This window comes from Plectropomus leopardus, chromosome 20 (assembly GCF_026936395.1).
Source record: "Plectropomus leopardus strain MGB_pleo_1.0 chromosome 20, ASM2693639v1, whole genome shotgun sequence".
Lineage (NCBI taxonomy): Eukaryota > Metazoa > Chordata > Actinopteri > Perciformes > Serranidae > Plectropomus > Plectropomus leopardus.
The window spans coordinates 30,667,662-30,691,841 of NC_142195.1; the positions used below are offsets into that span (position 1 = coordinate 30,667,662).

At 42.0% G+C, this 24,180-nt stretch overlaps 3 protein-coding genes across 6 annotated transcripts in view; 1 reads left to right on the forward strand and 2 right to left on the reverse strand.

Annotated features, from left to right (window-relative positions):
• The first annotated feature begins 475 nt into the window (after positions 1-475).
• capslb (calcyphosine-like b) lies at positions 476-9,718 on the forward strand. 2 transcript variants are annotated; one of them, XM_088070956.1, is made up of 6 exons: positions 476-947; positions 1,868-2,006; positions 6,579-6,756; positions 6,824-7,033; positions 7,122-7,238; positions 8,822-9,718. In XM_088070956.1, the coding sequence occupies exons 1-5, from the start codon at positions 878-880 to the stop codon at positions 7,221-7,223; spliced, it is 699 nt and encodes a 232-aa protein (XP_087927082.1). In that variant the 5' UTR covers positions 476-877; the 3' UTR covers positions 7,224-7,238; positions 8,822-9,718. The 2 variants fall into 2 exon arrangements, with proteins under 2 accessions (XP_087927082.1, XP_042365911.1); XM_042509977.2 differs by lacking the exon at positions 7,122-7,238 and having other exon boundaries at positions 532-947.
• il7r (interleukin 7 receptor) lies at positions 9,533-18,709 on the reverse strand. The gene is given in 10 exon segments (XM_042509911.2): positions 9,533-10,652; positions 10,654-10,767; positions 10,769-10,878; positions 11,296-11,368; positions 11,450-11,561; positions 11,639-11,792; positions 12,005-12,156; positions 12,699-12,859; positions 12,935-13,064; positions 16,077-18,709. Coding segments are annotated over 10 exon segments (1,233 nt in total). The 5' UTR covers positions 16,177-18,709; the 3' UTR covers positions 9,533-10,525.
• Positions 18,710-20,594: 1,885 nt separating this feature from the next.
• Positions 20,595-24,180, reverse strand: part of myo5b (myosin VB) — a 46,202-nt gene continuing 42,616 nt past the window's right edge. For all 3 annotated transcript variants that reach the window (XM_088070648.1, XM_088070646.1, XM_088070647.1), the window contains 3 exons: positions 23,661-23,835; positions 23,418-23,498; positions 20,595-23,030 (listed from right to left, as the gene is read on the reverse strand). In XM_088070648.1, coding sequence (XP_087926774.1) covers positions 22,878-23,030; positions 23,418-23,498; positions 23,661-23,835 — 409 coding nt within the window. In that variant the 3' untranslated portion in view covers positions 20,595-22,877. The remainder of the gene's footprint in view (positions 23,031-23,417; positions 23,499-23,660; positions 23,836-24,180) is intronic.

The window sequence follows — 24,180 nt, forward strand, 5'->3', positions numbered from 1 at the left end:
GATGTGTCTGTGATGTGTCTGTGATGTGTCTGTGATGTGTCTGTGAAGAGATGAAGAACAATGAGAACCTCCCTGGAGACGATGATGAGGCCTACAAAGATAAAGTATGTGTCGATGGTGGGAGCTGGTTGTTGGTGTTTTTTAAACTGTCAGTCCTGGATGCACGCTGGCCCGGAGTCCCGAATCATGGGAGGTCATGGAAGACGGCCGCTGCACTTCATGCACAGGGAAGAGTCCTGAAAAGGGAGAATCAGAGTGTGAGAAGACATCAAACGTTTCGGCAGCTCTAGTAGCAGTAAAAATAAGTGCTACAGTGATGAAAACACCCCGAAACACTCTCAGGTTCCTAAAAAAAAGCCATAAAGTGATAAATGCTTCAAATATCAAACCGTTAAAAAATGAAGCGCTGCGGGTTTCGGGTTTAGTTGGGACTCATGCCAGCAGGTGTTTGTTTATTGATTGATTAGTTATTAGGCTCTATGTCTCTGACGGGTTGTGAAAAGATCGAGCAGCTGCAGGATCAGCGCTGATCCTGCAGCTGCTCAGACAGTCGGGCTGAAAGTGCACGAGGGCAGGTATGGTTCATTTCCACCCCCCGCCAGCAGGTGACCTCCGTGCGACGTCAGCTGTGACGTAACACCGGGGGCTGAGAGGAAGTGAAGGAGAGGAAGAGGAACTGCTGATGACACGCAGCTCTGGACTCACCTGGATCACCTGGACTCACCTGGATCACCTGGACTCACCTGGATCACTTGGGTCCAGCTCGTGGGTCGGCGCGCGTGAAGCGGAGCGGTTTAATGCTGTTTGGTGTTTTTTGGGGAATCGGCTGACTGCTGGCAGGTGAACAGCCAATCACAGGAGAGGACTGTGGATCTCCATGGTAACCGCGGATTGTTTGGGGAAGGGACGAGCTTCCTGTTTGTCGGAGGATCGGACCGTCAGAGTCGGTGAGTCGCTGCTGGATGAATTCTTGTGTTTTATGTAAAGTTTTATTTTTTTATGAATATTTCCGTGCAGACTGTGAGGACTCGGCGTGTCTCTCACTCATCGCGAGATTTAAACTGTCCTCAGGTCAAGACGGTTTGTCAAAATGTGTTTTTGTTTTTGGACAGTTTATGACTCATCAGTTTTCCTGCAGACACCTGATGATTTCAGATTTCATTAAAACACAGAGAGGCGGAGAGGAAATCACTTCAAACAGCCTTCTGATATAAGTACACAGCTGAGGTACTCACTGCTGCCTGTGCCGAGGAAGTACTCCGTTTATGTACTGCAGGAAAACTGCTAACTCTGCAGTGTGAAAATACTCACAGTAGAAGTACTAACTCTGCAGTGTGAAATACTCTAATACTGTAAACTTCTAATAATACACAGTGGAAATACTCGGTTGTAGTGAAGTACTAACCCTGCGCTGTGAAATACTCTGTTATTGTAAAAGTGATAACCCCACACAGTAAAAATACTGTTACTGTAAAATTCTAATAATACATGGTAGAAATACTTGGTTACAGTAAAAGTACTAACTCTAATTGTGAAAATACTGACAATTAAAATATTAACACTACTCTTTGAAAATAAAGTTACAGCAAAAGTACTAACAATGCCCTGTGAAAATACTTTCTACAGTAAAAGTACTAATGCTGAGACTTTATTGTTGTCTCGTTTGAGGACGCGGGGACATCATTGTTGTCTCGTTTGAGGACGCGGGGACATCATTGTTGTCTCGTTTGAGGACGCGGGGACATCATTGTTGTCTCGTTTGAGGACGCGGGGACTTTATTATCGTCTCTGTTCTCTGTGAATTGTTGTTCTTTGATTTTCGCCGTCAGTCGTTAGAGTTACGAACACTTCCTGTCTGTGCCGGCAGTGATGGCGGGGACGTCGAGGCACGACCGAGAGATGGCGGTGAAGGCCCGGCGCCAGCTGTCGGAGTGTTCCGACCCGTTGGACAGACTCAGGCTGCAGTGTCTGGCTCGAGGGTCGTCCGGCATCAAGAGTTTGGGCAGGTGAGCTTCCTGTTTCTGAAATCTTTAAGTCCCGAAGAGGAAAAACCCTGCTGAGTTTAGCCTGAGATGTTATTGTTGTTATTATTGTTATTATTGTTATTGTTGTTATTGTTATTGTTATTGTTATTGTTATTGTTATTGTTATTGTTATTATGTTATTGTTGTTATTGTTATGATTGTTATTGTTGTTATTGTTATTATTGTTATTATTGTTGTTGTTGTTATTATGATTGTTATGATTGTTATTATTGTTATTGTTGTTATTGTTATTGTTGACATGAATTTTTTTAGGAAAACTTTTAATTAGGATTCAAGGTATTCTACAGTACGTTTTTATGATGTTTTATGACATACTTTACTGTGACATTTTTTTATGTTTTTCTTTAATTCTTTTCATACTATCACAGTTTTATGTGTTTTTTTGCTCACCGTACAATGACGTTTGTAACCATTTTTCAGCGTATTATGGGCTGTCAGCATGCTATGCCATGATGCCTTTGACATGCTATTCCATGGCAATTGTGAACACTGTGACTTTTTTCAACATACTATGATTTTTTTGTCAAATTTTGTTGACCTACTATCCCATAACCTTTTGCGATGTGCTCTATGTTGACTTTTTTGACATATTATATGACTTTTTTCTTAAGCATGTTTTTTTAATGCTATACCATGACTTTTTTACAGCTTTTCGTTGTTTTTTTTTTCAATTTGTATTACTACTCGGCACAACACATACCCCGAAGTGGTATGCATGCACTAGTACACACTAACTTACTTGATTTTGAATGACATGCCATGTTCGACTTTTTCTTGTTATTGTTGAAGATAATATATAGATTGACTTTTTGATGCAAATTTTGACGACATGGTCTAGCATGACTTTTTCACCAGATTTTGGACAACATTCTTTATTATGACCTTTTGACGCCTTTTTGGAATTGAACAATTATTGAACAAATTTTTTGTCGAAATACTTTCATATGACCTTCTGTCATGATTTTGGACAACATACAATATGATGACTTTTTGGCGCCTTTTTGTTGGACTTTTTACAATACGATGACATTTTTGCTTCATTTTTGACGACGTAAAATACGATCACATTTTTGAGTCATATTTGATGACATGCAATATTATGACGTTTTGGGGTCATTTTTGACGACATATACTGCGACTTTTTTTTTAGCCATTTTGGATCATTTTTGAAGACATACTATACTGTGACGTTTCTGAGCCTTTTGGGCCTAACCCTAATGTCATTGTATGGTATGTCCCCAAAAATGACCCAAAATGGTGCAAAACCATCATGGTATAGCATGCCATGTTTTGACTTTTTTTCGCCATACTATACTATTGCCTTGTTGGCCAATTTTTTGACATGTTAAATTCTGAGGTTTTTGGCCTTTTTTGGTCTTTATTCCTACTTTGTGTACTATAACACGTCTCTAGACGCTATTCTATGTCGTTTTTAGCTATTTTTAGGAGCGGTCAAATTTTGACTTTTTTCACCATACCATACTATTGCCTTGTTGGCCATTTTTTTGACATGTTAAATTCTGACTTCTTTAGCCTTTTTTGGCCTTTTTTCCCATTTTTGTATACAATGACATGTCTCTACAAGCTATTCTATGTTGTTTTAAGCCATTTTTAGGAGTAGTCAAATTTGGACTTTTTTGACATATCGCATATTCTACAGTTTTTTTTTTTGGCATATTATATGATGTTGTTTTGGGCCATTTCTGCAACAGTCTATTCTATGGCACGATTCAGCACGCTATTTCATGCGTTTTTCTGCTGTTTTTTGGACATGTCATATTTTTAGAAAGTTGTAAAAACAGCAAAAAATCAACATAATATACCATGTTGAAAAAACAACCGAAAATGTGACAAAAAAATGTCAAACCATGAAATCACAAAAAAACATTTGAAAATCCGATAAATTAGCCTGTTGAGACCCGTTCTCATTTAAATTGTCAGAAAACATCATAAAATTTACAATTTTTAAAAGTTTTTTTCAACAGTTTTTCAGTGTAGTGTACTTTTTCTGACATCTTGTTTTTATTACTATTCCACAAGTTAAACCCTTTTTTTAACACACAATGTTTTTTTACTTCTACACACAATATAATGATTTTTTTTTTTTATGTCAACATACAATACTATGTCATTTTTCAAACTATACTATAATTTTGTTTTTCACAGATTTGTACAACTATTCTTTTTTTATGTAAAATGCTTTCCCTTTTTTCCAATTCACTATTTTTTTTCTGACATATACTATGACTCTTTGTCAACATACTGTACCATTACTTTTCATGACTTTGAAAAAATAAACTTTACAATGACTTACAGTACTTAGACATAGTATAATGTGAGTTTCATGACCTTTTTTTCAAAATACTTTACTATGACAAAGTTTTTCTACATAGTATACTATGACTTTTTTTGACATACTATCTGATGACTTTTTCCAGATTTTTGATATCGTTCACTATGACTGTTTTAACCCACAATATTGACTTTGTTTCGACATATTACATATTTTATATATATATATATATATATATATATATATATATATATATATTTTTTTTTTAATTATTTTTTTGACATACTTAACCATGACTACCTTTTTTAAAATAGACAATCCTTTTTTTTAACATACTATACCATGATTTTTTCATAGTTTTTCTACACACTATACTATGACTTTTTTGACATACTGTGCTATGATTCTTTTTTAATAGTACATAGTACAACATACTTTACTAGGACTTGTAATTGACATAGTATACTGATCTTTTCACAGTTTTTTCAACATACTACACTATGAGTTTTTTAAAATAGTTTTCCACATATTTAACAATGACTTGTTTTGACATACAATACTACGACTTTTCTATATTATTTTTAAAAAAAATACTTCACAGTGTATTTTCTACAGTTTTTGTTTAGATATTATACCATAACTTTTTTTTAGTATATATATTTTTTGAAAACTACACAATGACATTTCTTGATGTTTGTTACTTAATGTACAATCACATTTTTTGGGCATATTATACTATTTATATTGTAATTTAAAAAAAAATATTTTTTGACACAGTATACTACGTGCTTTACTTTTTCATGGTTGTTTTTCTGACATACTATTCTGTGACATTTTTTTATGACGTCTTTTACGTGACATTTTAATGATGTTTTTACACACTAACTCAGTCGTGTTTTCCACCAAATCTCTAGTTTCGACACGACGTGCAGCATCAGCATCACATTTTTTATTTCTAAGCTCAGGTGCAGTTTGCCGCCGTAGCTGGGCGCCATATTAACGGTAAGCTCTTGAAAGTGAAAGTATTTGTCCGGCAGGCTGCACTTTGAGCTGCAGGTGCTCTGTGAATGTGGTCGCAGTCTTCCTGTGAAAGTGAGCGTCGTGCTGCGCTGAGAGAGCTGACGCTGGCTGCAGGATGTTGTGAAGTTTTTGGGTTTTCTGTCACATAACAGTGCGTTTTTGGTTATCTTGTGGTTTTGTTGTTGTAACGTGCATCTGCGGATCCTGTCAGATAATAACTACACAGCTTTACTAATAAACAACATTCTTTACTATGACTTTTCTCAACATACTACATGTCTTTTTTATTTCTGTGTACTTTACCATGAGCTTTGTACAGTTTTTTCAACGTATAATATACTACAACATTTTTTTGACATTCTGTACTTTTACTTTTTTGAATATTATACTTTTTAAAATAAAATTCAACATATTGTATTACTTTTGTCTACATACTTTGACTTCTTTTTACAGTATTTTCAACATGCAATACTATGACTTTTTTCAGCTCATTTTATTTATAGATACGATGACTTCTATGACGTACTAAATTCTGATGTTTTTGACTCACAGTTGTTTGACATAGTTTAATATGAAGTTTTTTTTCATTTTTTTAACATACTTGGTTTTTTTTAACAGTTTTGTCGATGTAGGCAATTTTGTTTTCTTTGAAAATGTGGTGATCTGAAACTGTAAAAACATTATCGTTAGATTTTTAAATTTCCGATGGTTCTTGAACACATCACGTCTAATCATACAGGTTTGTGAAACAGATTCCCAGGACTTTTCCAAAACTTTCAGGCTTGGCCATGCTTACTTAGCTCAGTTTTAACGATGCCGCAGTCACAAGAAATCAGTCGCATCAGCCCAGTGTGTGTTCTCATTGGTTAATCTGAGGATATTTCGGTAAAAAAATATCGTTAGATGTTACTCACCTGTCTGAAGAGACGTTGTGAGTTCAGCATCAAACTTCATCTTTTTACTCCGGTAGAGCGCTGACCCCTGACCCCTGACCCCTGAGGCTCTGCAGCGCTGGAAAGCTGCTCCAAGATTTACTCGGGTTTATCTTCTCCTTTTCATCGGTTTATTGCTTCTTTTCTTTGCTGTTTCACTCGTCAGCAGGAACCGGCTCTCTCATGATGCAGCAGCAGTTGAGTTCGTTGAGTTCTTCGCTGATGATACCTGCAGGTGTTTGTTTTCTTTGAATGGCGTCTCACTGACTCGCTGCCTGTGTTGGTCAGAACCTTTAAGGTCTTGGACGACGACAACAGCCGCTCGCTGGAGCTGAAGGAGTTCCTGAAGGGTCTGAATGACTTCGGGATCCTGATCGAGAAAAAAGAGGCCCTGGCTCTCTTCGAGCGTTTCGACCGCGACGGGAACGGGACCATCGACTTTGACGAGTTCCTCGTCACTCTGAGGGTAAATATACCGACCGCCGACCCCTGAGGAGCATTTCCTGCTTATTTATGTCCTGTTTTGCCCGCAGCCGCCGATGTCCAAAGCCAGGAAGGAGGTGGTGATGCAGGCATTTCGGAAGCTGGATAAGACAGGCGACGGGGTGATCACCATCGACGACCTGCGGGGGGTTTATAACGCCAAGTACCACCCCAAGTATCAGAACGGGGAGTGGAGCGAGGATCAGGTCTTCAGGAAGTTCTTGGACAGCTTCGACTCTCCATATGACAAAGACGGACAGGTAACGGAGGTTTGGTGACGACTTTGCGAGTCCGGAGGTCAGTAGAGGTTTGTAATCACTGACGTTCTGCTGGTGTTGCTCTCTGAAGGTGACCCAGGAGGAGTTTATGAATTATTACGCCGGTGTGAGCGCGTCCATCGATACAGACGTCTACTTTATTGTGATGATGAGAAATGCCTGGAAGCTCTGACTGAGCGTCGTCGTGGTAAACCAGCTCGTGGTTGGGTTGGCGAGGTGGTGGAGGGCGCCGCGGGTCGTCCATAGGAATCCTGCAGAGTATATTGTGTGGTTTTAATGTTTCAAACACAACACAAAGAAAAAAAACACAGTGAATATGTGAAAATGAAATCATGATCGGACTCAAAGAACCATACAAGATACAAACCTCAGTGGGAACGTCGCTTGGTGGTTGTTTCCTCTGACTGTTTAATCACTTTACATCCAGCAGGTCCGCTCTGGCTTTTCTTTGTAGTTCACAAAAACTCAAATCAGCTTTTCAGTTTCAGTTTCTGGACTCAGACATGCACGACTCGCTCACTGTTTCCATCCAAATACGAAGCTCATGTTGTGTTTGGGCATTTATCCGACCCAGCTCTGATTGGCAGTAACAAAAACGCAATTAATTTAATACGTTTACTAGCAAGATGAAATACCATCCGTCTCCGCCCGAGCAGCTCAAACGTCGACCCAAATCTGCTCCGGGTTTGAAAGAGACACTGAATCAGAGAGAGATTTCAAAAAAGACGTAACTCCTGTCACATTGTCACAGCTCGTTCGTGACATCGAACGTGACACATCTGTAGAAAATGCAATAAACCGGCTCGTGAATGTTTGCGCACCAGTAACACGGTCAAACCGTCAGCGCTTCACACACGGACGATCTCTACAATCAGCTCAGTTTAGTGAGATCAGCGTCACTGATTCAGCATCTGACCAAACGTCCCCGATTCTGCTCCTGAGATATGAAAACATGACCATGTCACAGCTGACCTATGACCTTTTGGATATAAAATATCAGAACTTGGTTGTTTTATCCTGTTAGATATCTCTGAAATTTGGCCGTAAAAATTCTTGAGTTATGGCCAAAAACATGAGGTCACCGTGACCTTGACTTTTGAACTTAAACCACCAGTTTCTAATCAGCTCATCCTTGAGTCCACTTAAAAGTTTGTGCCAAATTTAAAGAAGTTCCCTTGAGGAATTTTTGAGATATCACATTCCTTGAGTCTGAGTGGACATTTGTGCCAAATTTTAACAAATCCCTTAAAGGCCATCATTAGATATTGTGTTACCAACAATGAGACCTTGACCTTTGACCACCAAAATCTAATCAGTAAATCCTTGAGTCGAAACGTTTGTGCCAAATCTGAAGAATTTCCCCGAAGGTGTTTCTGAGATATCGCTTTTGTCTAAGATGTTTGTGCTAAATTTGAACACATTTCTTCACAACGTTCTTGAGATATTACATTCAGGATGTTAGATGGATGGATGGACAACTGGAAAACATGACGCCTGCGTCCTCAAGCACGAAAAACGAGAAAATGTTCAGACTGATGCTCGTCACTGACTACGGTTTGCGTTTGTAGACCGTTAGCAGCGCGGTGGCGGTTTAACGTGTCTTTCGCTCGGCTGATTTCGTAAACGTTTGGATGGAAAGCAGCTGCTGTCTGAAAACAAATCCACCTCCTTTTCTCCGCTTTTCCCTCTGCAGTAAAACTCGAGCGACTCGTGCTCGGCTCTGGTCCCCGCGCTGCGACTCGACGGTGAAATCTCTGCTCTGATCCACAGGTGACCAAAGACGAGTTCATCAACTATTACTGCGGCGTCAGCGCCTCCATCGACAGCGACGTCTACTTCATCCTGATGATGAGGAACGCCTGGAGGCTCTGAGCCGCCGCGCCGACTGAACGCCGCCGCCTCAACCAGAACGCCTCGTCCTGTTGACGAGACGCTCAGATCTCTGCTCAGGAGGCCAAACGCAGACTCTGCGTGGATTCACTGTCATAGTTTAACCCTTTAACACCTGAGCAAACGGGCTTGACTTCTTTTTTAAAACATGGGAAGAAATCAATGAGCAACAACAGGAGAAATCACCCAAAAATGAACACGAAATTAGTAAAAAAGTACGAGACCGAGAACATTACCTGAAAATTAAAAAATAAACAGCCGAGGTGACATGAAGAAAGTGTCTTTTTTTAAATTTTGGAACATAATTTTGAATATAGGATTCTGTTAAAAGTAGTTTTTCCTACTTTTTCTCTCGGATATTTTTTTGAATCTACCTACAATTTTCTTTCTCTACTTTTTACTTATTTCATTTCATTTTTGGGTCACTACTTTTTTCATGGTTTGTTACCTTTGTTTTTTAAATAATAATAAATAATTTATATAATAATAATAATAAATAATTTTCTTTTTTTTAAATCAACCCAAAATAAATATGTAGATTCAATATTTTAAATAATACTAGTGTAGGTAATCGGATTAATTCCAGTCTCATGATTTGTAATGTTATATTTATTTAGGATACAAACAATGTTTATTTCTAAGTGAGGACATGAAAGGGTTAACGTCGATGTAAACATGTATTGTAGGCTATCACAAGGCAGCAGTGAGTCCATTACTCTGTTTTATTGGACGTTTGTACGAAACATTGTGAGCTTTAAATAAACGAGTCGTCAGTCACACGTGTCCGAGTCGTCCGTAAGTTTACAGTCAGCGCCGTCACGACACGAAGCGTTCAGTCTGAGAGGAAACATGAGGCGCAGGTGTCCACATGTTCAGAAGCAGCAGCAGGAGCGCCGCCCACAGGAGTGCCACCCAAATGAGCGCCGCCCACAGGAGCGCCGCCCACAGGAGCGCCGGCCACCGTACAGAGGCGCCGTGTGGACAAAGAGTTCTCGACAGATTGAGATAGCAGCAGCTTCCCGGGAAGCAGAGCTCACTGCAGAGTTCAAACTCAAATCACTTCAACTTTTAACAAAACATCTCCAGGACTCAAAAACATACATTCGCTTCCTTATTGGTTACGTTACATCATCATATAGTTTTTTTAATATATATCTATATATATATATATATATATATATATATATATATATATATATTTGTGTGTGTGTGTGTGTATATAGGTGAATAAAAAAATATTTTTTAAGAAATTATTTGTGGCCTTTTTTTCTCTTAAAGTCTTTGAAGACGTCACAGTGCATACGTTCTTTTAAAACAATAATCTAAATTGCCGCTTTTTAGAGGCCTCTGGGTTTGGATGCATGTTTTCTTCAAAAATCACCAAAATTACCTCATTTATCAGCCAGAAACGGTACAACCAGAATTTGCGTTTGGATTTTCTGATTTCTGATGGTCCTTGAACACATCACGTGTCATGTGACTTACACTTTATTCAGTCCAGAGCTTTTCTGATCGTGACATCGGCCGTCTGATGATCAGCGTCCCATGTGTCTGTCCACCAGTGTCCCCCTTTGTCCCGCTGACCTACTTGATCTGATAGAAACTGGACATGGTGACGTAGGCCTCCTCGTGTCCTCCGCTGCTGGGCGGCGGCGTGGCTCGCTCCTCGGGCTCCTCGGGCTCCTCGGAGCTCTGGAGGCCGTCCTCTGCCGGAGGAGCCCTGGCTCAGCAGGGCCGACAGCTCCAGCTCCTCCGTGCTGACGCTGGAGGTGCTGGTGGCGCCTGCCGAGCTGTGGGCGGAGCTGTGGGCGGAGCCAGGGTCGGAGCGCGCCGTCAGCGGTGGCGATCGGAGGCTCCGTTTGGTCACACGGTTGCTCCTCCGATTTATCCACTTTGAGTGCGCTGAACTCCTCCGGTTTGAAGTCGAGCAGGACGCCCTGCAGACATCACATCCCGCCGTCACTCAGCGGGCAATAAAACGTCAAACAAATGTGAAAAACTCAATAAACTGAAATTTTAACCCTCAAATATGTTTGGAAGTTCTGTTTTCTTGTCATTTCTGCCTTTTTAAGAATAATTTAGCAAATTTTCAGGAATTTGCGGGACATTTTTGCTAAGACATCTGAACAGCGAAGTTTCATATAAACGCTCTGATGACGTCGCAGAGCGACAGAGGTTTCGGGTAAAAGGCGAGTTTTCTTTGATTTAAGACGGTCCCTCCTGTTTGCTCACTAGAGGACGCTGCTACTGTTCCCTGCTGACAGGGTGGGGAGGACGGGGTGGGGAGGATGGGGTGGGGAGGATGGGGTTGAGGGGACAGGGTCGGGAGGACGGGGTCGGGGTAGAGGACTGACCTTGCCGGGTCCACAGATCTGCACCAGCGTGTGTTTGGGGTGCGGGATTTTCGGCCATATGAAGGCGAATATTCTGTCAAATCAAGACAAAAGACAAATTAAATTGACGGACGTCTCAGCAACTCTGATTAAACAAAACGCAGAGACGTCCTACCTGTTTTTCCAGAAGAAAAGGACGCTGGCGGGCGGCAGCAGCACCAGGACCACCAGACACACCATGAGTTTGTACGTCTCCGGTCCGTCGTCCATCGGTGTCTCCGTTGTCTCTGGTGGACATAAAGAGAGAGGACGGGGTTACCTGAGATCGTTCCTGTTCTCTGAGTGAGTGAAGGATGTGTCTCACCAGGAGGAGTCCTGAAGCTGAAGGACTCGCTCCACTCGCTCCACGTCCCCTCATAAATTTTGGCCGGCAGCGAACGCACCACCGCCGCATACTCGCTGCGTCCCCGGAGGCGGTCCATGCCGAGCCTCAGGGTGTCCCCCGAGAAGTTCAGAGCCTGCGGTGAGACAGCAGGTGAATGTAAAGACTCCTTCAGACAGGAGGACACAATCAGGGAGGACAGGCAGGAAGGACAAAGTCAGGGAGGACACAGTTAGGGAAGACACAATCAATCAGGGAGGACACAGTGAGGGAAGGGACAGTGAGGAAGGACACAATGAGGAAGGACACAGTCAGGAGGACACAGTGAGGGAGGGGACATGAGGTTACTGTGAGTCTCGGGTCCTCGCTGAGCTTCAGCTGGAACTGCTGGTTGTGCAGAGTCAGGTAGTCTTTGTCGTACGGAATCTGGATCTGGATCTCGGCCTGGTTGGAGTCCAGGTCAAAGGTCACGTTCTTCACCCAAGGACGTCTCGGTTTGACTGCGGGGACACAGAGGAACCACAGCGAGCGTCAGGGCGGATCAGAGGACAGACGGTCACGTCAAGATGAGCACAGGTGTCCTAGGATTTTAGGACATTTCTTTGATCTGAGGAAGTTTTTTGGGGGGAAAAATAAAAAATCGTATTTTTGTTTTCTTGCATTTTGTCAGTTTTGTTTTTTTCTCTAAACAAAGTTTTGGGTGAGTTTTGATTTCCTTGTATTTCTCGGTGACAAAGAAAACACGGCATTTTCGTTAAAATTTTTGGCCTTTTGTTTTTTTGTTGTTTTTTTTTAAATTGTTTTTGCTGCATTTAATGAAAATATTTTGACAATTTTTAAACATTTTTTGGGGTGGTTTTAGAAAAACATTTTGGCTCTTTTTTTTTGTAATTGTTCTGGTAAAATATTGTTCTGTTTGTAATTTTTGATAAAAACATTTTGACGATTTCTTTTTTCCTCCTTTAAAAAATGTTGATGCTTTTGTAAGAAGACACGTCCTCTGAAGATGTGGGCCGACAGGCCTGCAGCAGGAGGGACGTACCTATTTTCTTCAGTTGGACGATGGCGTTGAGGCAGCGACCTGTCTTCAGGTGGACGGTCACGTTGAAGGGATGGACAGGATGGAGGATGGAGGACGTGACCGTGTCCCCGGCGGCCTCCACACACCTGTAGTCTCTCTGAGTGCCGCTGTGGTCGACGCAGCTGTGAAGACAGAAGCAGAGCCGTCAGTCGCCGACCGAAGCTGCTCTGAATCACGATGATGAGTTGACATTTTACCAAACTGTCATCTTCTCCACGCCGTCCGCCTCTTCGTCCTCGTCGTCCACGCCACCGCCGCCCGCGAGCAGCCGACAGCTGAGACTGCTTCCCGCCATCAGGATGTCGGAGGTGCAGCTCATCCGGGACTCTGGCAGGGAACGAGGATTTGAGGACATTAGGACAAGAACAGGAGACTCTGTGCGGACGCTGTTTTCGGCTCTCTGGCAGCTCGTGGAAACAAATACTAACAGAAATTAGGAAACATTTCGGCAATAGTTTGTTAAGTTTCATTTATTTTTTTTTGAAGATGAATAACGTATTTTGTCTATTTTCAGGGCGATTTTTAAAGAAAATATTTTTGCTTTTTTTAAGGAAAACAGGACAAGAACTTGTTTTTCCCTTTATACGTTTTTTTGCACTTGCATTGGCCTTTTGCAAAATTTGGCCGCATCGATGCCTGTCTGTGCAAACATCATCAAATCTGGTGATTTTTGACTTTTTTTGACTAAACCTTTGAATCCAAAGTGTTTCTGGGACAGACCAACAGGAAGTGACAGCGTCGCTGAAGCAGGGCGTGGCCTGTGGCGATCTGTATGTCGATGCACGAGCGTGCCTCAGGGCGCTGTCCTCGGTCCCCTTCTGTACGCTGACGACACCCGACTCTCCGTGTCTCTAAGACCAGGATCCTCCAGCAGACTTCTTTTTAAAAACTGTCTCAAGGACATCAAGTGCTGGATGTCAAACAACTTCCTTCAGCTCCTGAAGATATCAGAAATATTCTATTAAAAGACGCGTTTTCAAACTTAGCTGCGTCTGTTCAGTCCGTTTCCACGAGAAATCCGACACTCAGATCAATAATGTAGCTCAGTCCCGTTTTTCTGTCATTTCCTCTGTATGTGTTTCATTTTAGCGTCTTTCAGTATTTTGTATTCTTTACTTTCTGTTTCTTCTCGATTCTTGTTGTTGTTTTTATGGACTTTGATGGTATCAGATGACGTGTACCAGTCTTGTAGAAAGTTCTTCATGCTTTTATTTTCTGGAGATCAGACGGCTGTAATTCTCTCTGTACCTGCCTGAACAGCGAAGGACGCTCACACCTTCAGCTTTTACGAAACGCTGCAGCCACTTTAAACTGCATTAAACAAAAACACAAAAAATTAGAAAACATAACTCCCATTGAAGCAGCCTTGAGCTGACTTCCTGTTTATTTCAGGACTGATGTGAAGGTGTTACTCGTTACTCTAAAAGCACTTCCTGGTCTAGCACCTGCTGACATCTGTGAACTTTTATGCCTCTTTATGTAGGTCACGCAATCTCAGATTAAACCACAACATAAACTCAATCCAGACTACAATGTAGTCCAGATTGTGTATCTGAGTGTAATCAGTGAATTTGCAGCTCAGCTCCTACAATAAGTCTAAAATACACTGTGGAAACTAAATAGTTACATTCAGACTGTTCAGGTCCAAAAATGCTCCATTGAAACCCATTCAAACTGACATTTTTGATCCCACAGCCATCAGAGCAGAAAAACAGGACTTGTATTATTTCTGGGTGTCATTCTGGGCTTTTGACTCTGAATTTGTCATTTTGACTATTTTCCACCTGATGAGGTCATTTTGACCATATTTGGCATATGGAGGAAATACATGCTATTTCCACTAGGTGACCTGTCACAGTCAATGTAGCTGCTGATCACTGACATATCCCAGACTGTCAGCAGCTACACTCACACACTGACATATCCCAGACTGTCAGCAGCTACACTCACACACTGACATATCCCAGACTGTCAGCAGCTACACTCACACACTCAGGAGGAGGACACTCAGCATCATAATAATAATTATATTTTTTAATCTAAAAACATAGTGCCATCAAGACCAAAACCTGGCATTTAAAGGGTTACAATTCTGAAAATTAATGAATATTTGATATTTATGATTAGGACTGAAGTTGATTAAAGAAATAAACTCAATGAAAGTAGAAAATGCTTTTAATCTATAAACAATTTTAAAGTCTGCTTTTAAAAAAGTGCATTTTGTGCTCAGAGTGACATGAGTGTTTGTGATGTTAAATCTGGCCCTGAGGATTGTTATTATTATTATTATCATTATTACTGTTGTTGTTGTTATTATTACTGTTGTTGTTATGAGTAAAAACTGCCCGTCACAAGTTTGAGACAACGTCCAACAATCCAAAAAGCTTCAGCTGAAGTTGAAAGTGAGACGACGATCAGGTGACATCATCATCGACACGCTGACCTTTTAGCCTCCGCACGGTGTGACGGTGACGCACACACAACAAGATACCATCAGGTGACAAACGCTGACTGTGTGACGACTGATAAACTCACGCCAACGTGTTTCTCCATCGCCACAGATTCTCCGGAACGCCTGAACTGAGCGCGTGCAGACCGATGAACGAGCGCCGCTTTAAAAAAACTGATCTGATCAAAACAGTCAAATTCTTTCACCGAATTAATTTCATCTGCAGCTTTAAAATCCGTCGCCTCTGCTCTAAAAATGTGATGATGATTACAATTTCTTTCTTTCTTACAGATTCGAGACGTGATGAACGGTGTCATTTTGGTGAGTTTTATTTTGGAGGGCTGGTGGCTTTGAAGGGCATGTTTTCTATAAAAGTCATCAAAAGTTGAAAAGATAAGCACAGCTGGCAAAACATTCTGAGGGGAGAAGAAAACCTAAAAAAATAATGATAAGAAAAATAAAATCACTAAAAGTTTTTTAAATCAATAGAAATGTTCACAAAAAAATCACAAAAAACTGAAAGAAAACAAAAGCGTAGTTTAAAGAAAAAGAAAATTCAAAAGAAAAAAATGCCTGTTTTCTTTAAAAATTGACGGTAAAATAAAACAAAATACGGCCAGTTAAAGTTGTTTCTGCCTCCGCAGTGCTGAAAGGATTACTCCACCTCCGCTCTCATAAATAACAAACAGTCCCTAATATTGACAAAAATCTAATCTAGTAATCGAATAATACTTATACTTACTTACTACTTATACTTGACTAAAAGTACTCAGTTTGATTCGCCTACTTTTACATAAAAACAGATTATTTTTCTGTTTTTATTTTTCTTTATTTTAAAAAGCATCAAAACACAGTTCATGAAGGAGGACGAGATGAAATGCTGTTCTCACCGGTGTCTCCGTCCCCGCTCTGCGCCCGGGTCACCGCCGCCTGCAGCAGCAGCAGCTGCAGCAGCTGCAGCAGCGCAGCCATCCAGCAGCTAGACAGCATCTCTGAGTCGCAGCGCTGCGATCTGCAGCCGAGAGCTTCTCTGGAGAGACAGAGAGAGACAGAGAGACACAGAGAGAGACACAGAGAGAGACACAGAGACAGAGACAGAGACAGACAGGGAGGGAGGAAGAGGAGGGTGAGCGAGCAGAGGAAGGAGGAGGCGACTTCTCCGCCGACAGGATGTAAATCTGAAAACTCACACCACAAACTCACACACTCTGCAGGCACACATCACACTGACAGACCTCACACTCTGTCTTTTCCAGGACCTTTCCAAGACTTTACCTGGACTTACAGTCAAATATTAAAGACCAAACATTCTCTGAAACGAACATCAAAACTCATCGTCTCCTTTTCATCTCCAGAGACAACTTCTGAAATATAAATTATCAAACAAATAATAAATACTCGAATAATAAATGCTGAAAATCTGGACGTAACTCAGGGACGGTTTGTTATTTATGATTTTTTTTTAAATGGCAGTTTTTGAAGAAATATTTGTTTTGGGAATTTTTAGAAGAAAACATTTTGGATTTTCATCGTCAGTTTTTCCTATAATTCTGAAGTCATTATCAAAGAAAACATGTTGGCTATCTCTTTTTTTATTTTTGAGATTTAAAAATAAATAAATAAATAAAGCGTCCTGCCAATTTTTTTTCTTCAAACATTTTTGGCCATTTTTAAAGCACCGTCTCTCCTCCGAACCGACTGCACGCTGCAACATTTCTTTTTCTGTTTCTGTTTTCTGCTTTTCATGATCTTAAAACACGTCGTTTCAACTTCTGTGGCTTTTTTTCCCCTTTTTTTCTCAAAACTTTTGGTTTTTCTATGAGACATCTTGTTGATTTTTTTCTTTGTCTTTAAAAATGTTTATCAATTTTTGGAGAAAATATTTTGCTAATTTTTTCTTTGAGAAAAAACATTTGAGTTTTTTTTTTGTTTTTGTCAAAATTTTGGGCGAGTTTAGGAAGTAAAATGGCATTTTTCTAAAAATTATATGTGATTTTTGAAGAAAAGGTAAAAATCACCAAAATGACCCCCTTCATCAGCCCTTGAAGAAATCCAGGTTATTGAATAGATTTCCAGGACTTTTCCAAACCAGCATTTTGACGCCTTGAGGATTTTTTAAAGAACAAAAAGAATCAGAGCGAGAAGAAACATGCTGACACGCTCCTCTCTGCTCCTCTCTGCTCCTCTCTGCTCCTCCTGCTCACCACAAACACACACCAACTCCACATGCAGCCCAGGGAGGAGGCGAGGCCCCCGGGGGCCCCGCGCACTCGACTGTGTGTGGGCGGCGGCTGTGGTTAACGTGTCAACAACAACACGGAGAGAATCATGGGAGCAAAGAGTGAGAGGAGGAGGGGGTGCACACGTGCGCACACACACACACACACACACACACACACACACACACACACACACACACACTTTGACGTTCTCAGGTAATGCTGGTCTTGCTGGTTCTTGCTGGTCCTGCTGGTTCTCCTGGTTCTTCCTGGTCTTGCTGGTTCTCCTGGTTCTTCCTGGTCCTGCTGGTTCTTCCTGGTCTTGCTGGTTCTCCTGGTTCTTCCTGGTCCTGCTGGTTCTTCCTGGTCTTGCTGGTTCTCCTGGTTCTTCCTGGTCCTGCTGGTTCTTCCTGGTCTTGCTGGTTCTCCTGGTTCTTCCTGGTCCTGCTGGTTCTTCCTGGTCCTGCTGGTTCTCCTGGTTCTTGCTGGTTCTGGTGGAGGCCTTGTTCAGGTCCTGGTGATGCCGTTTATCCTGTGAAATATTTGACACAAAAACAAACTGCAGCCGCGACTCAAAGTGTCCTGCAGGAAATGTCCCCTGTCCTCCAGGTGTTTGTTGGACACGTGTCTCCGTGTTCAGGACGTCCTTCAAACAGATTCACAAACACACTTATATAAACACGTGTTTACGTGCAGAAATGACACGTTTTCATCTTCACACGCAGTCACATCAACAGACATCTCACCCTGTGGACACACAGACAGACAGAGAGACACAAAGACAGACAGAGAAAGAGAGAGAGACAGACAGATGAGAGATAGAGAGACAGACAGACAAACAGACAGACAGAGAGAGACAGAGAGACACACAGACAGACAGACAGAGAGAGACAGAGAGACACACAGACAGACAGACAGAGAGAGACAGAGAGACACACAGACAGACAGACAGAGAGAGACAGAGAGACACACAGACAGACAGACAGAGAGAGACAGAGAGACACAGACAAACAGACAGACAGACAGAGAGAGACAGAGAGACAGACGGTGGGTGAATTTCTGCAGAAAGGCGTTGCACGCCGTTGCACGGCGGTGAGGTTTGCTCTGAATCGACTCGTCACCACATCCTCTTCCTCAGCTGGTTTGTGTTCATCCTTTAAAAACAAACACCATCAACACGTTGCCATGGAGAGGCCATCGACCACATGCCGTCAACACGGAGGCCGCTGTGAGGGACACTCCTGTTTCCGTGTCCTCAGGAAACCTTCTGTCTTCTGTCTCAATAACAGAAGGTTTGGAAGACACGATTTCTGTCAAAACCCACCAAAAAAAAGGAAAAAGGGCAAAAATGTTTAAAAAGGGTAATGTGCCAAAATGTTTCGAAGAGGGAAAAAAATTTAAAAAATAAAATAAAATAACGACCCAAAAGCGCATTTCTCATTTCCAGAAGAAAAAAATCAGCAAAACGTTTCTGAAGGAAAAAAAGCCAAGCTCTTCTCTTTTCTTTTTTAAATTAGTTTTTAAGGTTTTTCCCTCCGAGAACAGGACGAGATCAGCCGCCAAAAAAACGTCCATTGGTGCCGTTATTGTCCTGCGATTTACAGCTGCTGACGCGTGTTACACGTCATTAGAGCCCACTCTGCTGTGTTACACCTCTTGAGTTTCCGTGGTGCCGGCACGCTGTCTTCAACCACGCTCTGATGGACTGATGACGCCGCCGTCTGATTGGCTCAGCTGGCGTGGGCGTGTCAGACTCTGGTGCCTCATACGGTTTTTGGGTCTCACAGGGAGCCGCCGGTGCCACCTGAGCTGCAGGTAAACCACAGACAGCTGGGACAACCGACGCAGAGCCGCCGTGGGAACCAGCTCCTCGCCACGTTCACACGATCTCTCTGGTCAAAATCTCACAACCCGAAAACAGCCGCGGAGCTGCGGGAGGTCACGTGACGGCGCTCTGCAGCAGCTCAGCCAATCAGGTCAAAGTCAGCAGGTGAGAAGAACAACAGCAGTCACTTTTCACGAGGAGTCGCATCTTCAGAGCAACTTATCTGCTAAAACATCAAAACCTCCACCTCCACAGCAGACCTCCACCATCAGCCCAGTTCAGGGACCAGTGGCACCAGTTCAGTGTCTGCCCAGACCACCATGTCACCATGACCTCTGACCTTCACAATTTACCAGGGCATTCATTTTTTTGGCTGCATGAAGTGTCTCTGAGTACCTCGAAAAACACCTTATGAGTCCTATCTGTTATTATTATGGCCATTATTATTAGCAGTAGTAGTAGTAGTAATAGTAGTAGAAGTAGTAGTGATAGTAATAGTAGTAGCAGCAGCAACATTAGTAGTACTAGTAGTAGCAGCATTAGTAGTAGCAGCATTAGTTGTAGTAGTTGTAGTAGCAGCATTAGTTGTAGTATTAGTAGTAGCAGCATTAGTTGTAGTATTAGTAGTAGCAGCATTAGTTGTAGTAGTTGTAGTAGCAGCATTAGTTGTAGTAGTTGTAGTAGCAGCATTAGTTGTAGTAGTTGTAGTAGCAGCATTAGTAGTAGTAGTAGTAGTAGTAGTAGTAGCAGCATTAGTAGTAGTAGTACTAGTAGTAGCAGCATTAGTAGTAGCAGCATTAGTTGTAGTAGTTGTAGTAGCAGCATTAGTAGTAGCAGCATTAGTTGTAGTAGTTGTAGTAGCAGCATTAGTAGTAGTAGTAGTATTAGTAGTAGCAGTATTAGTAGTAACAGTATTAGTAGTAGTAGTACTAGTAGTAGCAGCATTAGTGGTAGTAGTAGTATTAGTAGTAGCAGTATTAGTAGTAACAGTATTAGTAGTAGTAGTACTAGTAGTAGCAGTATTAGTAGTAACAGTATTAGTAGTAGTAGTACTAGTAGTAGCAGCATTAGTGGTAGTAGTAGTATTAGTAGTAGCAGTATTAGTAGTAACAGTATTAGTAGTAGTAGTATTAGTAGTAGCAGTATTAGTAGTAACAGTATTAGTAGTAGTAGTACTAGTAGTAGCAGCATTAGTGGTAGTAGTAGTATTAGTAGTAGCAGTATTAGTAGTAACAGTATTAGTAGTAGTAGTACTAGTAGTAGCAGTATTAGTAGTATTAAAGAATTAATTTAATAAATAAATTTAAAGAAAATCATTTTTAAAGTTCATCCGTCTGCAAAAATATCTGAAAGGAAACTGCAGATTTTGTTTTTTGCTGGAAAATGTTTTATTCACCATCTGATGACAAAGACTCTCAGAACATCGAATCATGAATCACCAGACGAAACATCGATATTCGTCAGTTACTTCATTTCCAAAATATCTTCTCTAAAAATGTTTCTTTGTGCTTCATTAAGTGAGAGGCGAGATTTCAAAACCTGAAGAAATGAACTATTTTACAAAACTGCAGAGCTCCTGCAGAGGGCTTATGAAAATAGATTATTAGTATTAGTATTAGTATTTTTACCACCAACTCTTCTCACACACACTCGTTGAGACTTGTCGCAGTGACTCGGACTCGAGCGCTTCATCATTCTTACAGTTTGACTTCATAAAAGTTGATTTATTTTAGGATCCAATTTGTGCTCTAAATATAGTCGGTTAATAATTAGTGTCATTGTCTAAAAGTGCAAATAATGATTCAGGCTAAAGCTTCAAACATCCCATAATGCCACGAGGGAAACTGTAGAGTTTGTTTTCTGGCGTCAGCAGAGTTACGTTTGTGTCTTCAGTGTTCAGAAGATCCCCAAAAAAAAATCACAGAGACAAAAAGACGCTCGAAATGAGCCGCGAGGACAGAAAACCATTTAAAAAAGAAATATAAAAAAGATGAGAATCATCAAAATAAAAGCACAGCACTGAGGGGTTATACACATATATCAGATATATATATATATATATGATATATATAAGCTCTCCGTGTGAAGGGGATTATAAACAGAGACGAAATCACGCAGAACAGAGAGACGAAGAAAAGAAAAGCGGCAAAAAGGTTCGAACATTTTCATTCATTAAAACTGTCACAGCGACCTGAAATAACCCCCGAGGGACGCGTCCATAAGTCACATGATGACGACTGCTCCTCCTCCTCCTCCTCCTCCTCCTGCCCCCCCTCCTCCTTCTCCTCCTCCTCCTGCCCCCCCTCCTCCTTCTCCTCCTTCTCCTACCCTTCGTTTATTCACTCAGGTCCAGAAAAATGAGTCTCCGTTTTTGAGTTCATTTTTTCATCACCAAACACCGACCAGCCTGAAGGCGTCCGTGTTCTCAGAGTATAAAGACATATTTTCATTCTCTCGTGTTCAGATATTATTGTGATATTTCAGAGCTGCAGCTGTCTGACCGTCCGATCGGACCTTTGTGCCAAATTTGAAGAAATTCTCTCAAGGCAAACATGAAGAAACAGTGACCTTGATCTTCAAAATCTTGGGATACACCCTGAAAAGAATGAGATGCATGCAAGGTCACAGTGACCTTTGACCACCAAATTCCAGTCAGTTAAACCGTGATTCAAAGTGGATGTTTGTGTCATTTTTGACTAAATTCTCTCCATGTAATCTGTGATATTTTTTCACAATGGGGTCAAAGTGAACTTGACCTATGACCTCAAAAATCTAATGGGTCAAGCCATTCTAGAGATATCCTGTTAATGATGAGGAAACACTGACCTTGACCTTTAAAATCTAGTGAGTTCATCGCTGAGTGTGAGGGAACATTTGTGCCAAATTTGAGAAAAAAAACGTACTCAAGGCACCCATGAGTGTTTATAAAAATGAGACCAACATGAGGTCACAGTGACCTTTGACCTCCAAAATATTATCCGGTCACAGTTTATGTGAACATTTGTGCCAAATTTGAGAAAATTTCATCAAGGTGTTCTTGACATGTCATGTTTAAAAAATGAGGCAGACATGAGGTCGGAGTGACCTTTAACCTGCAAAATCAAACAAGTTCATGGTTCAGTCCAAGTTAACGTTTGTGCCAAATTTGAGAATACTCTCTCGAGGGGTCGTTGAGATTCGTCAACGTTGTGTTCTTGTTATTCTCGGATGGTTTTTTAACATTTAACAGGAGCGTGACGCGATGATTCATCAAACTGCGAATTAACGGAACGTATCCGATCGAACAGGAAGTACGTGTTATTGATCACTGATTGGCTGATTTGGAACGCTGACATCTGGAAGCCGTTTGTTTCTGTGAATCTACGAAGACTCTTTTCTCTGCGACTTTCCTGAAACTTCCCACTGACCTTCTTCATCCTGCGGGACACTGTCCTCTTGTACTTACTGTGTCCACACGTCCTGCAGTATCTCTGTCAGAGGACGCAGGACAGGGGACACTCAACAGAAGAAAAAGAAGAAGAAGAAGAAGAAGAAGAAGAGTTTGTGATCTGATTGTCTGCTGCTGCTGGTCTCTGCTGGTTTCACTGGTCTCTGCTGGTTTCACTGGTCTCTGCTGGTTTCAGGCACATGAAGGTGAACTGAAGACTTCAGACTCTGACGAGGAAGTCCAGGCCGAGGGAGGCGGGGATGTGCAGCGTCTCCAGGCTGAGCGCAGACGGCGTGTACGGGAAGAGGACGGGGAACATGTGCTTGGTGTCCACCAGGAGCTGAGGGGGGTCATTCCTCTGCTGAGGACGGTTCTGGACACAGAGGACAACATCAGGGTCAAACATCAGTGATCAGAGTTTAACCCTTTAACACCTGAGCAAACTGGCCTGATTTAAAAAAACATGGCGAGAAGGTAATGAGCAATTAAAGAACTGACCCAAAAATTACGAAGAAATTTGTAGAAAAAATAAGAAAATTCCCCGAAATTTAAATTTAAAAATTAACAATTAAAACTTAATGACCCGAGAAAGTGCTTACGTTTTTTAAATAACGGAACAAAAATTTTAAAATGTAGTTACTATAAATATGAATAGAGTTTTTTTCTGTTGCTTTTTTCACGGAGTCACAACGCTGCGAATACAGCGAATAAACATTAACGGGAGCAGCTCGCCACCGCGCTGACGCGCTGACGGTCTCACCTGAATGTTCCTGATGAAGGACACGGTGACTCGTTCCTCAAACTCGTTCAGAGGCGTGTACAGGTTCAGGATCTTCACGATCTGCAACACACGGGACGCCAGAGGTGTGTCAGTGTCAGCTGACGAGTCTGAGGTCATGTGATGAGTCTGTGGTCATGTGGCGTGTTTGTGGTCGTGTGGCGTGTTTGTGGTCGTGTGGCGTGTTTGTGGTCGTGTGGCGTGTCCGTGGTGGCGCGGGCTGACCTGCTGCGTGGTGAGGGCGGTGCAGAGCGAGCAGATGGCGTCGGCGTCCTGCGTGGTCTTCTTCTTGACCTGCAGCAGCTGAGCGGCCTGGATGATCGGCTCCAGAGTGGCTGCAGCTTTGCTCTGATACAGATTGTTGGCTCGGAGCCACTCCTCCATCTGACTGGTGTTGTACCTGCAGGCACGCACACACACGCACACACACGCACGCACGCACGCACGCACACACTTTTATCAGGACTTGTTGGACTATTTTTTGCAATTTTTAAAGAAAACATTTTGTCAATTTTCTTTTTTTTTGTGATTTAAAAAAGAAAAACATTCTGGCCAATTTTTCCTTTTTCTTGGGGGTCGGTCAGTCAGGCGGTGGGTCGGTGGGTCAGTCGGTCGGTGGGTCAGTCGGTCGGTGTCGGTGGGTGGGTCGGTGGGTCAGTGGGTCGGGTGGTGGGTCAGTGGGTCAGTGGGTCGGTGGGTCGGTCGGTCGGTGTCGGTGGGTGGGTCGGTGGGTCAGTGGGTCGGT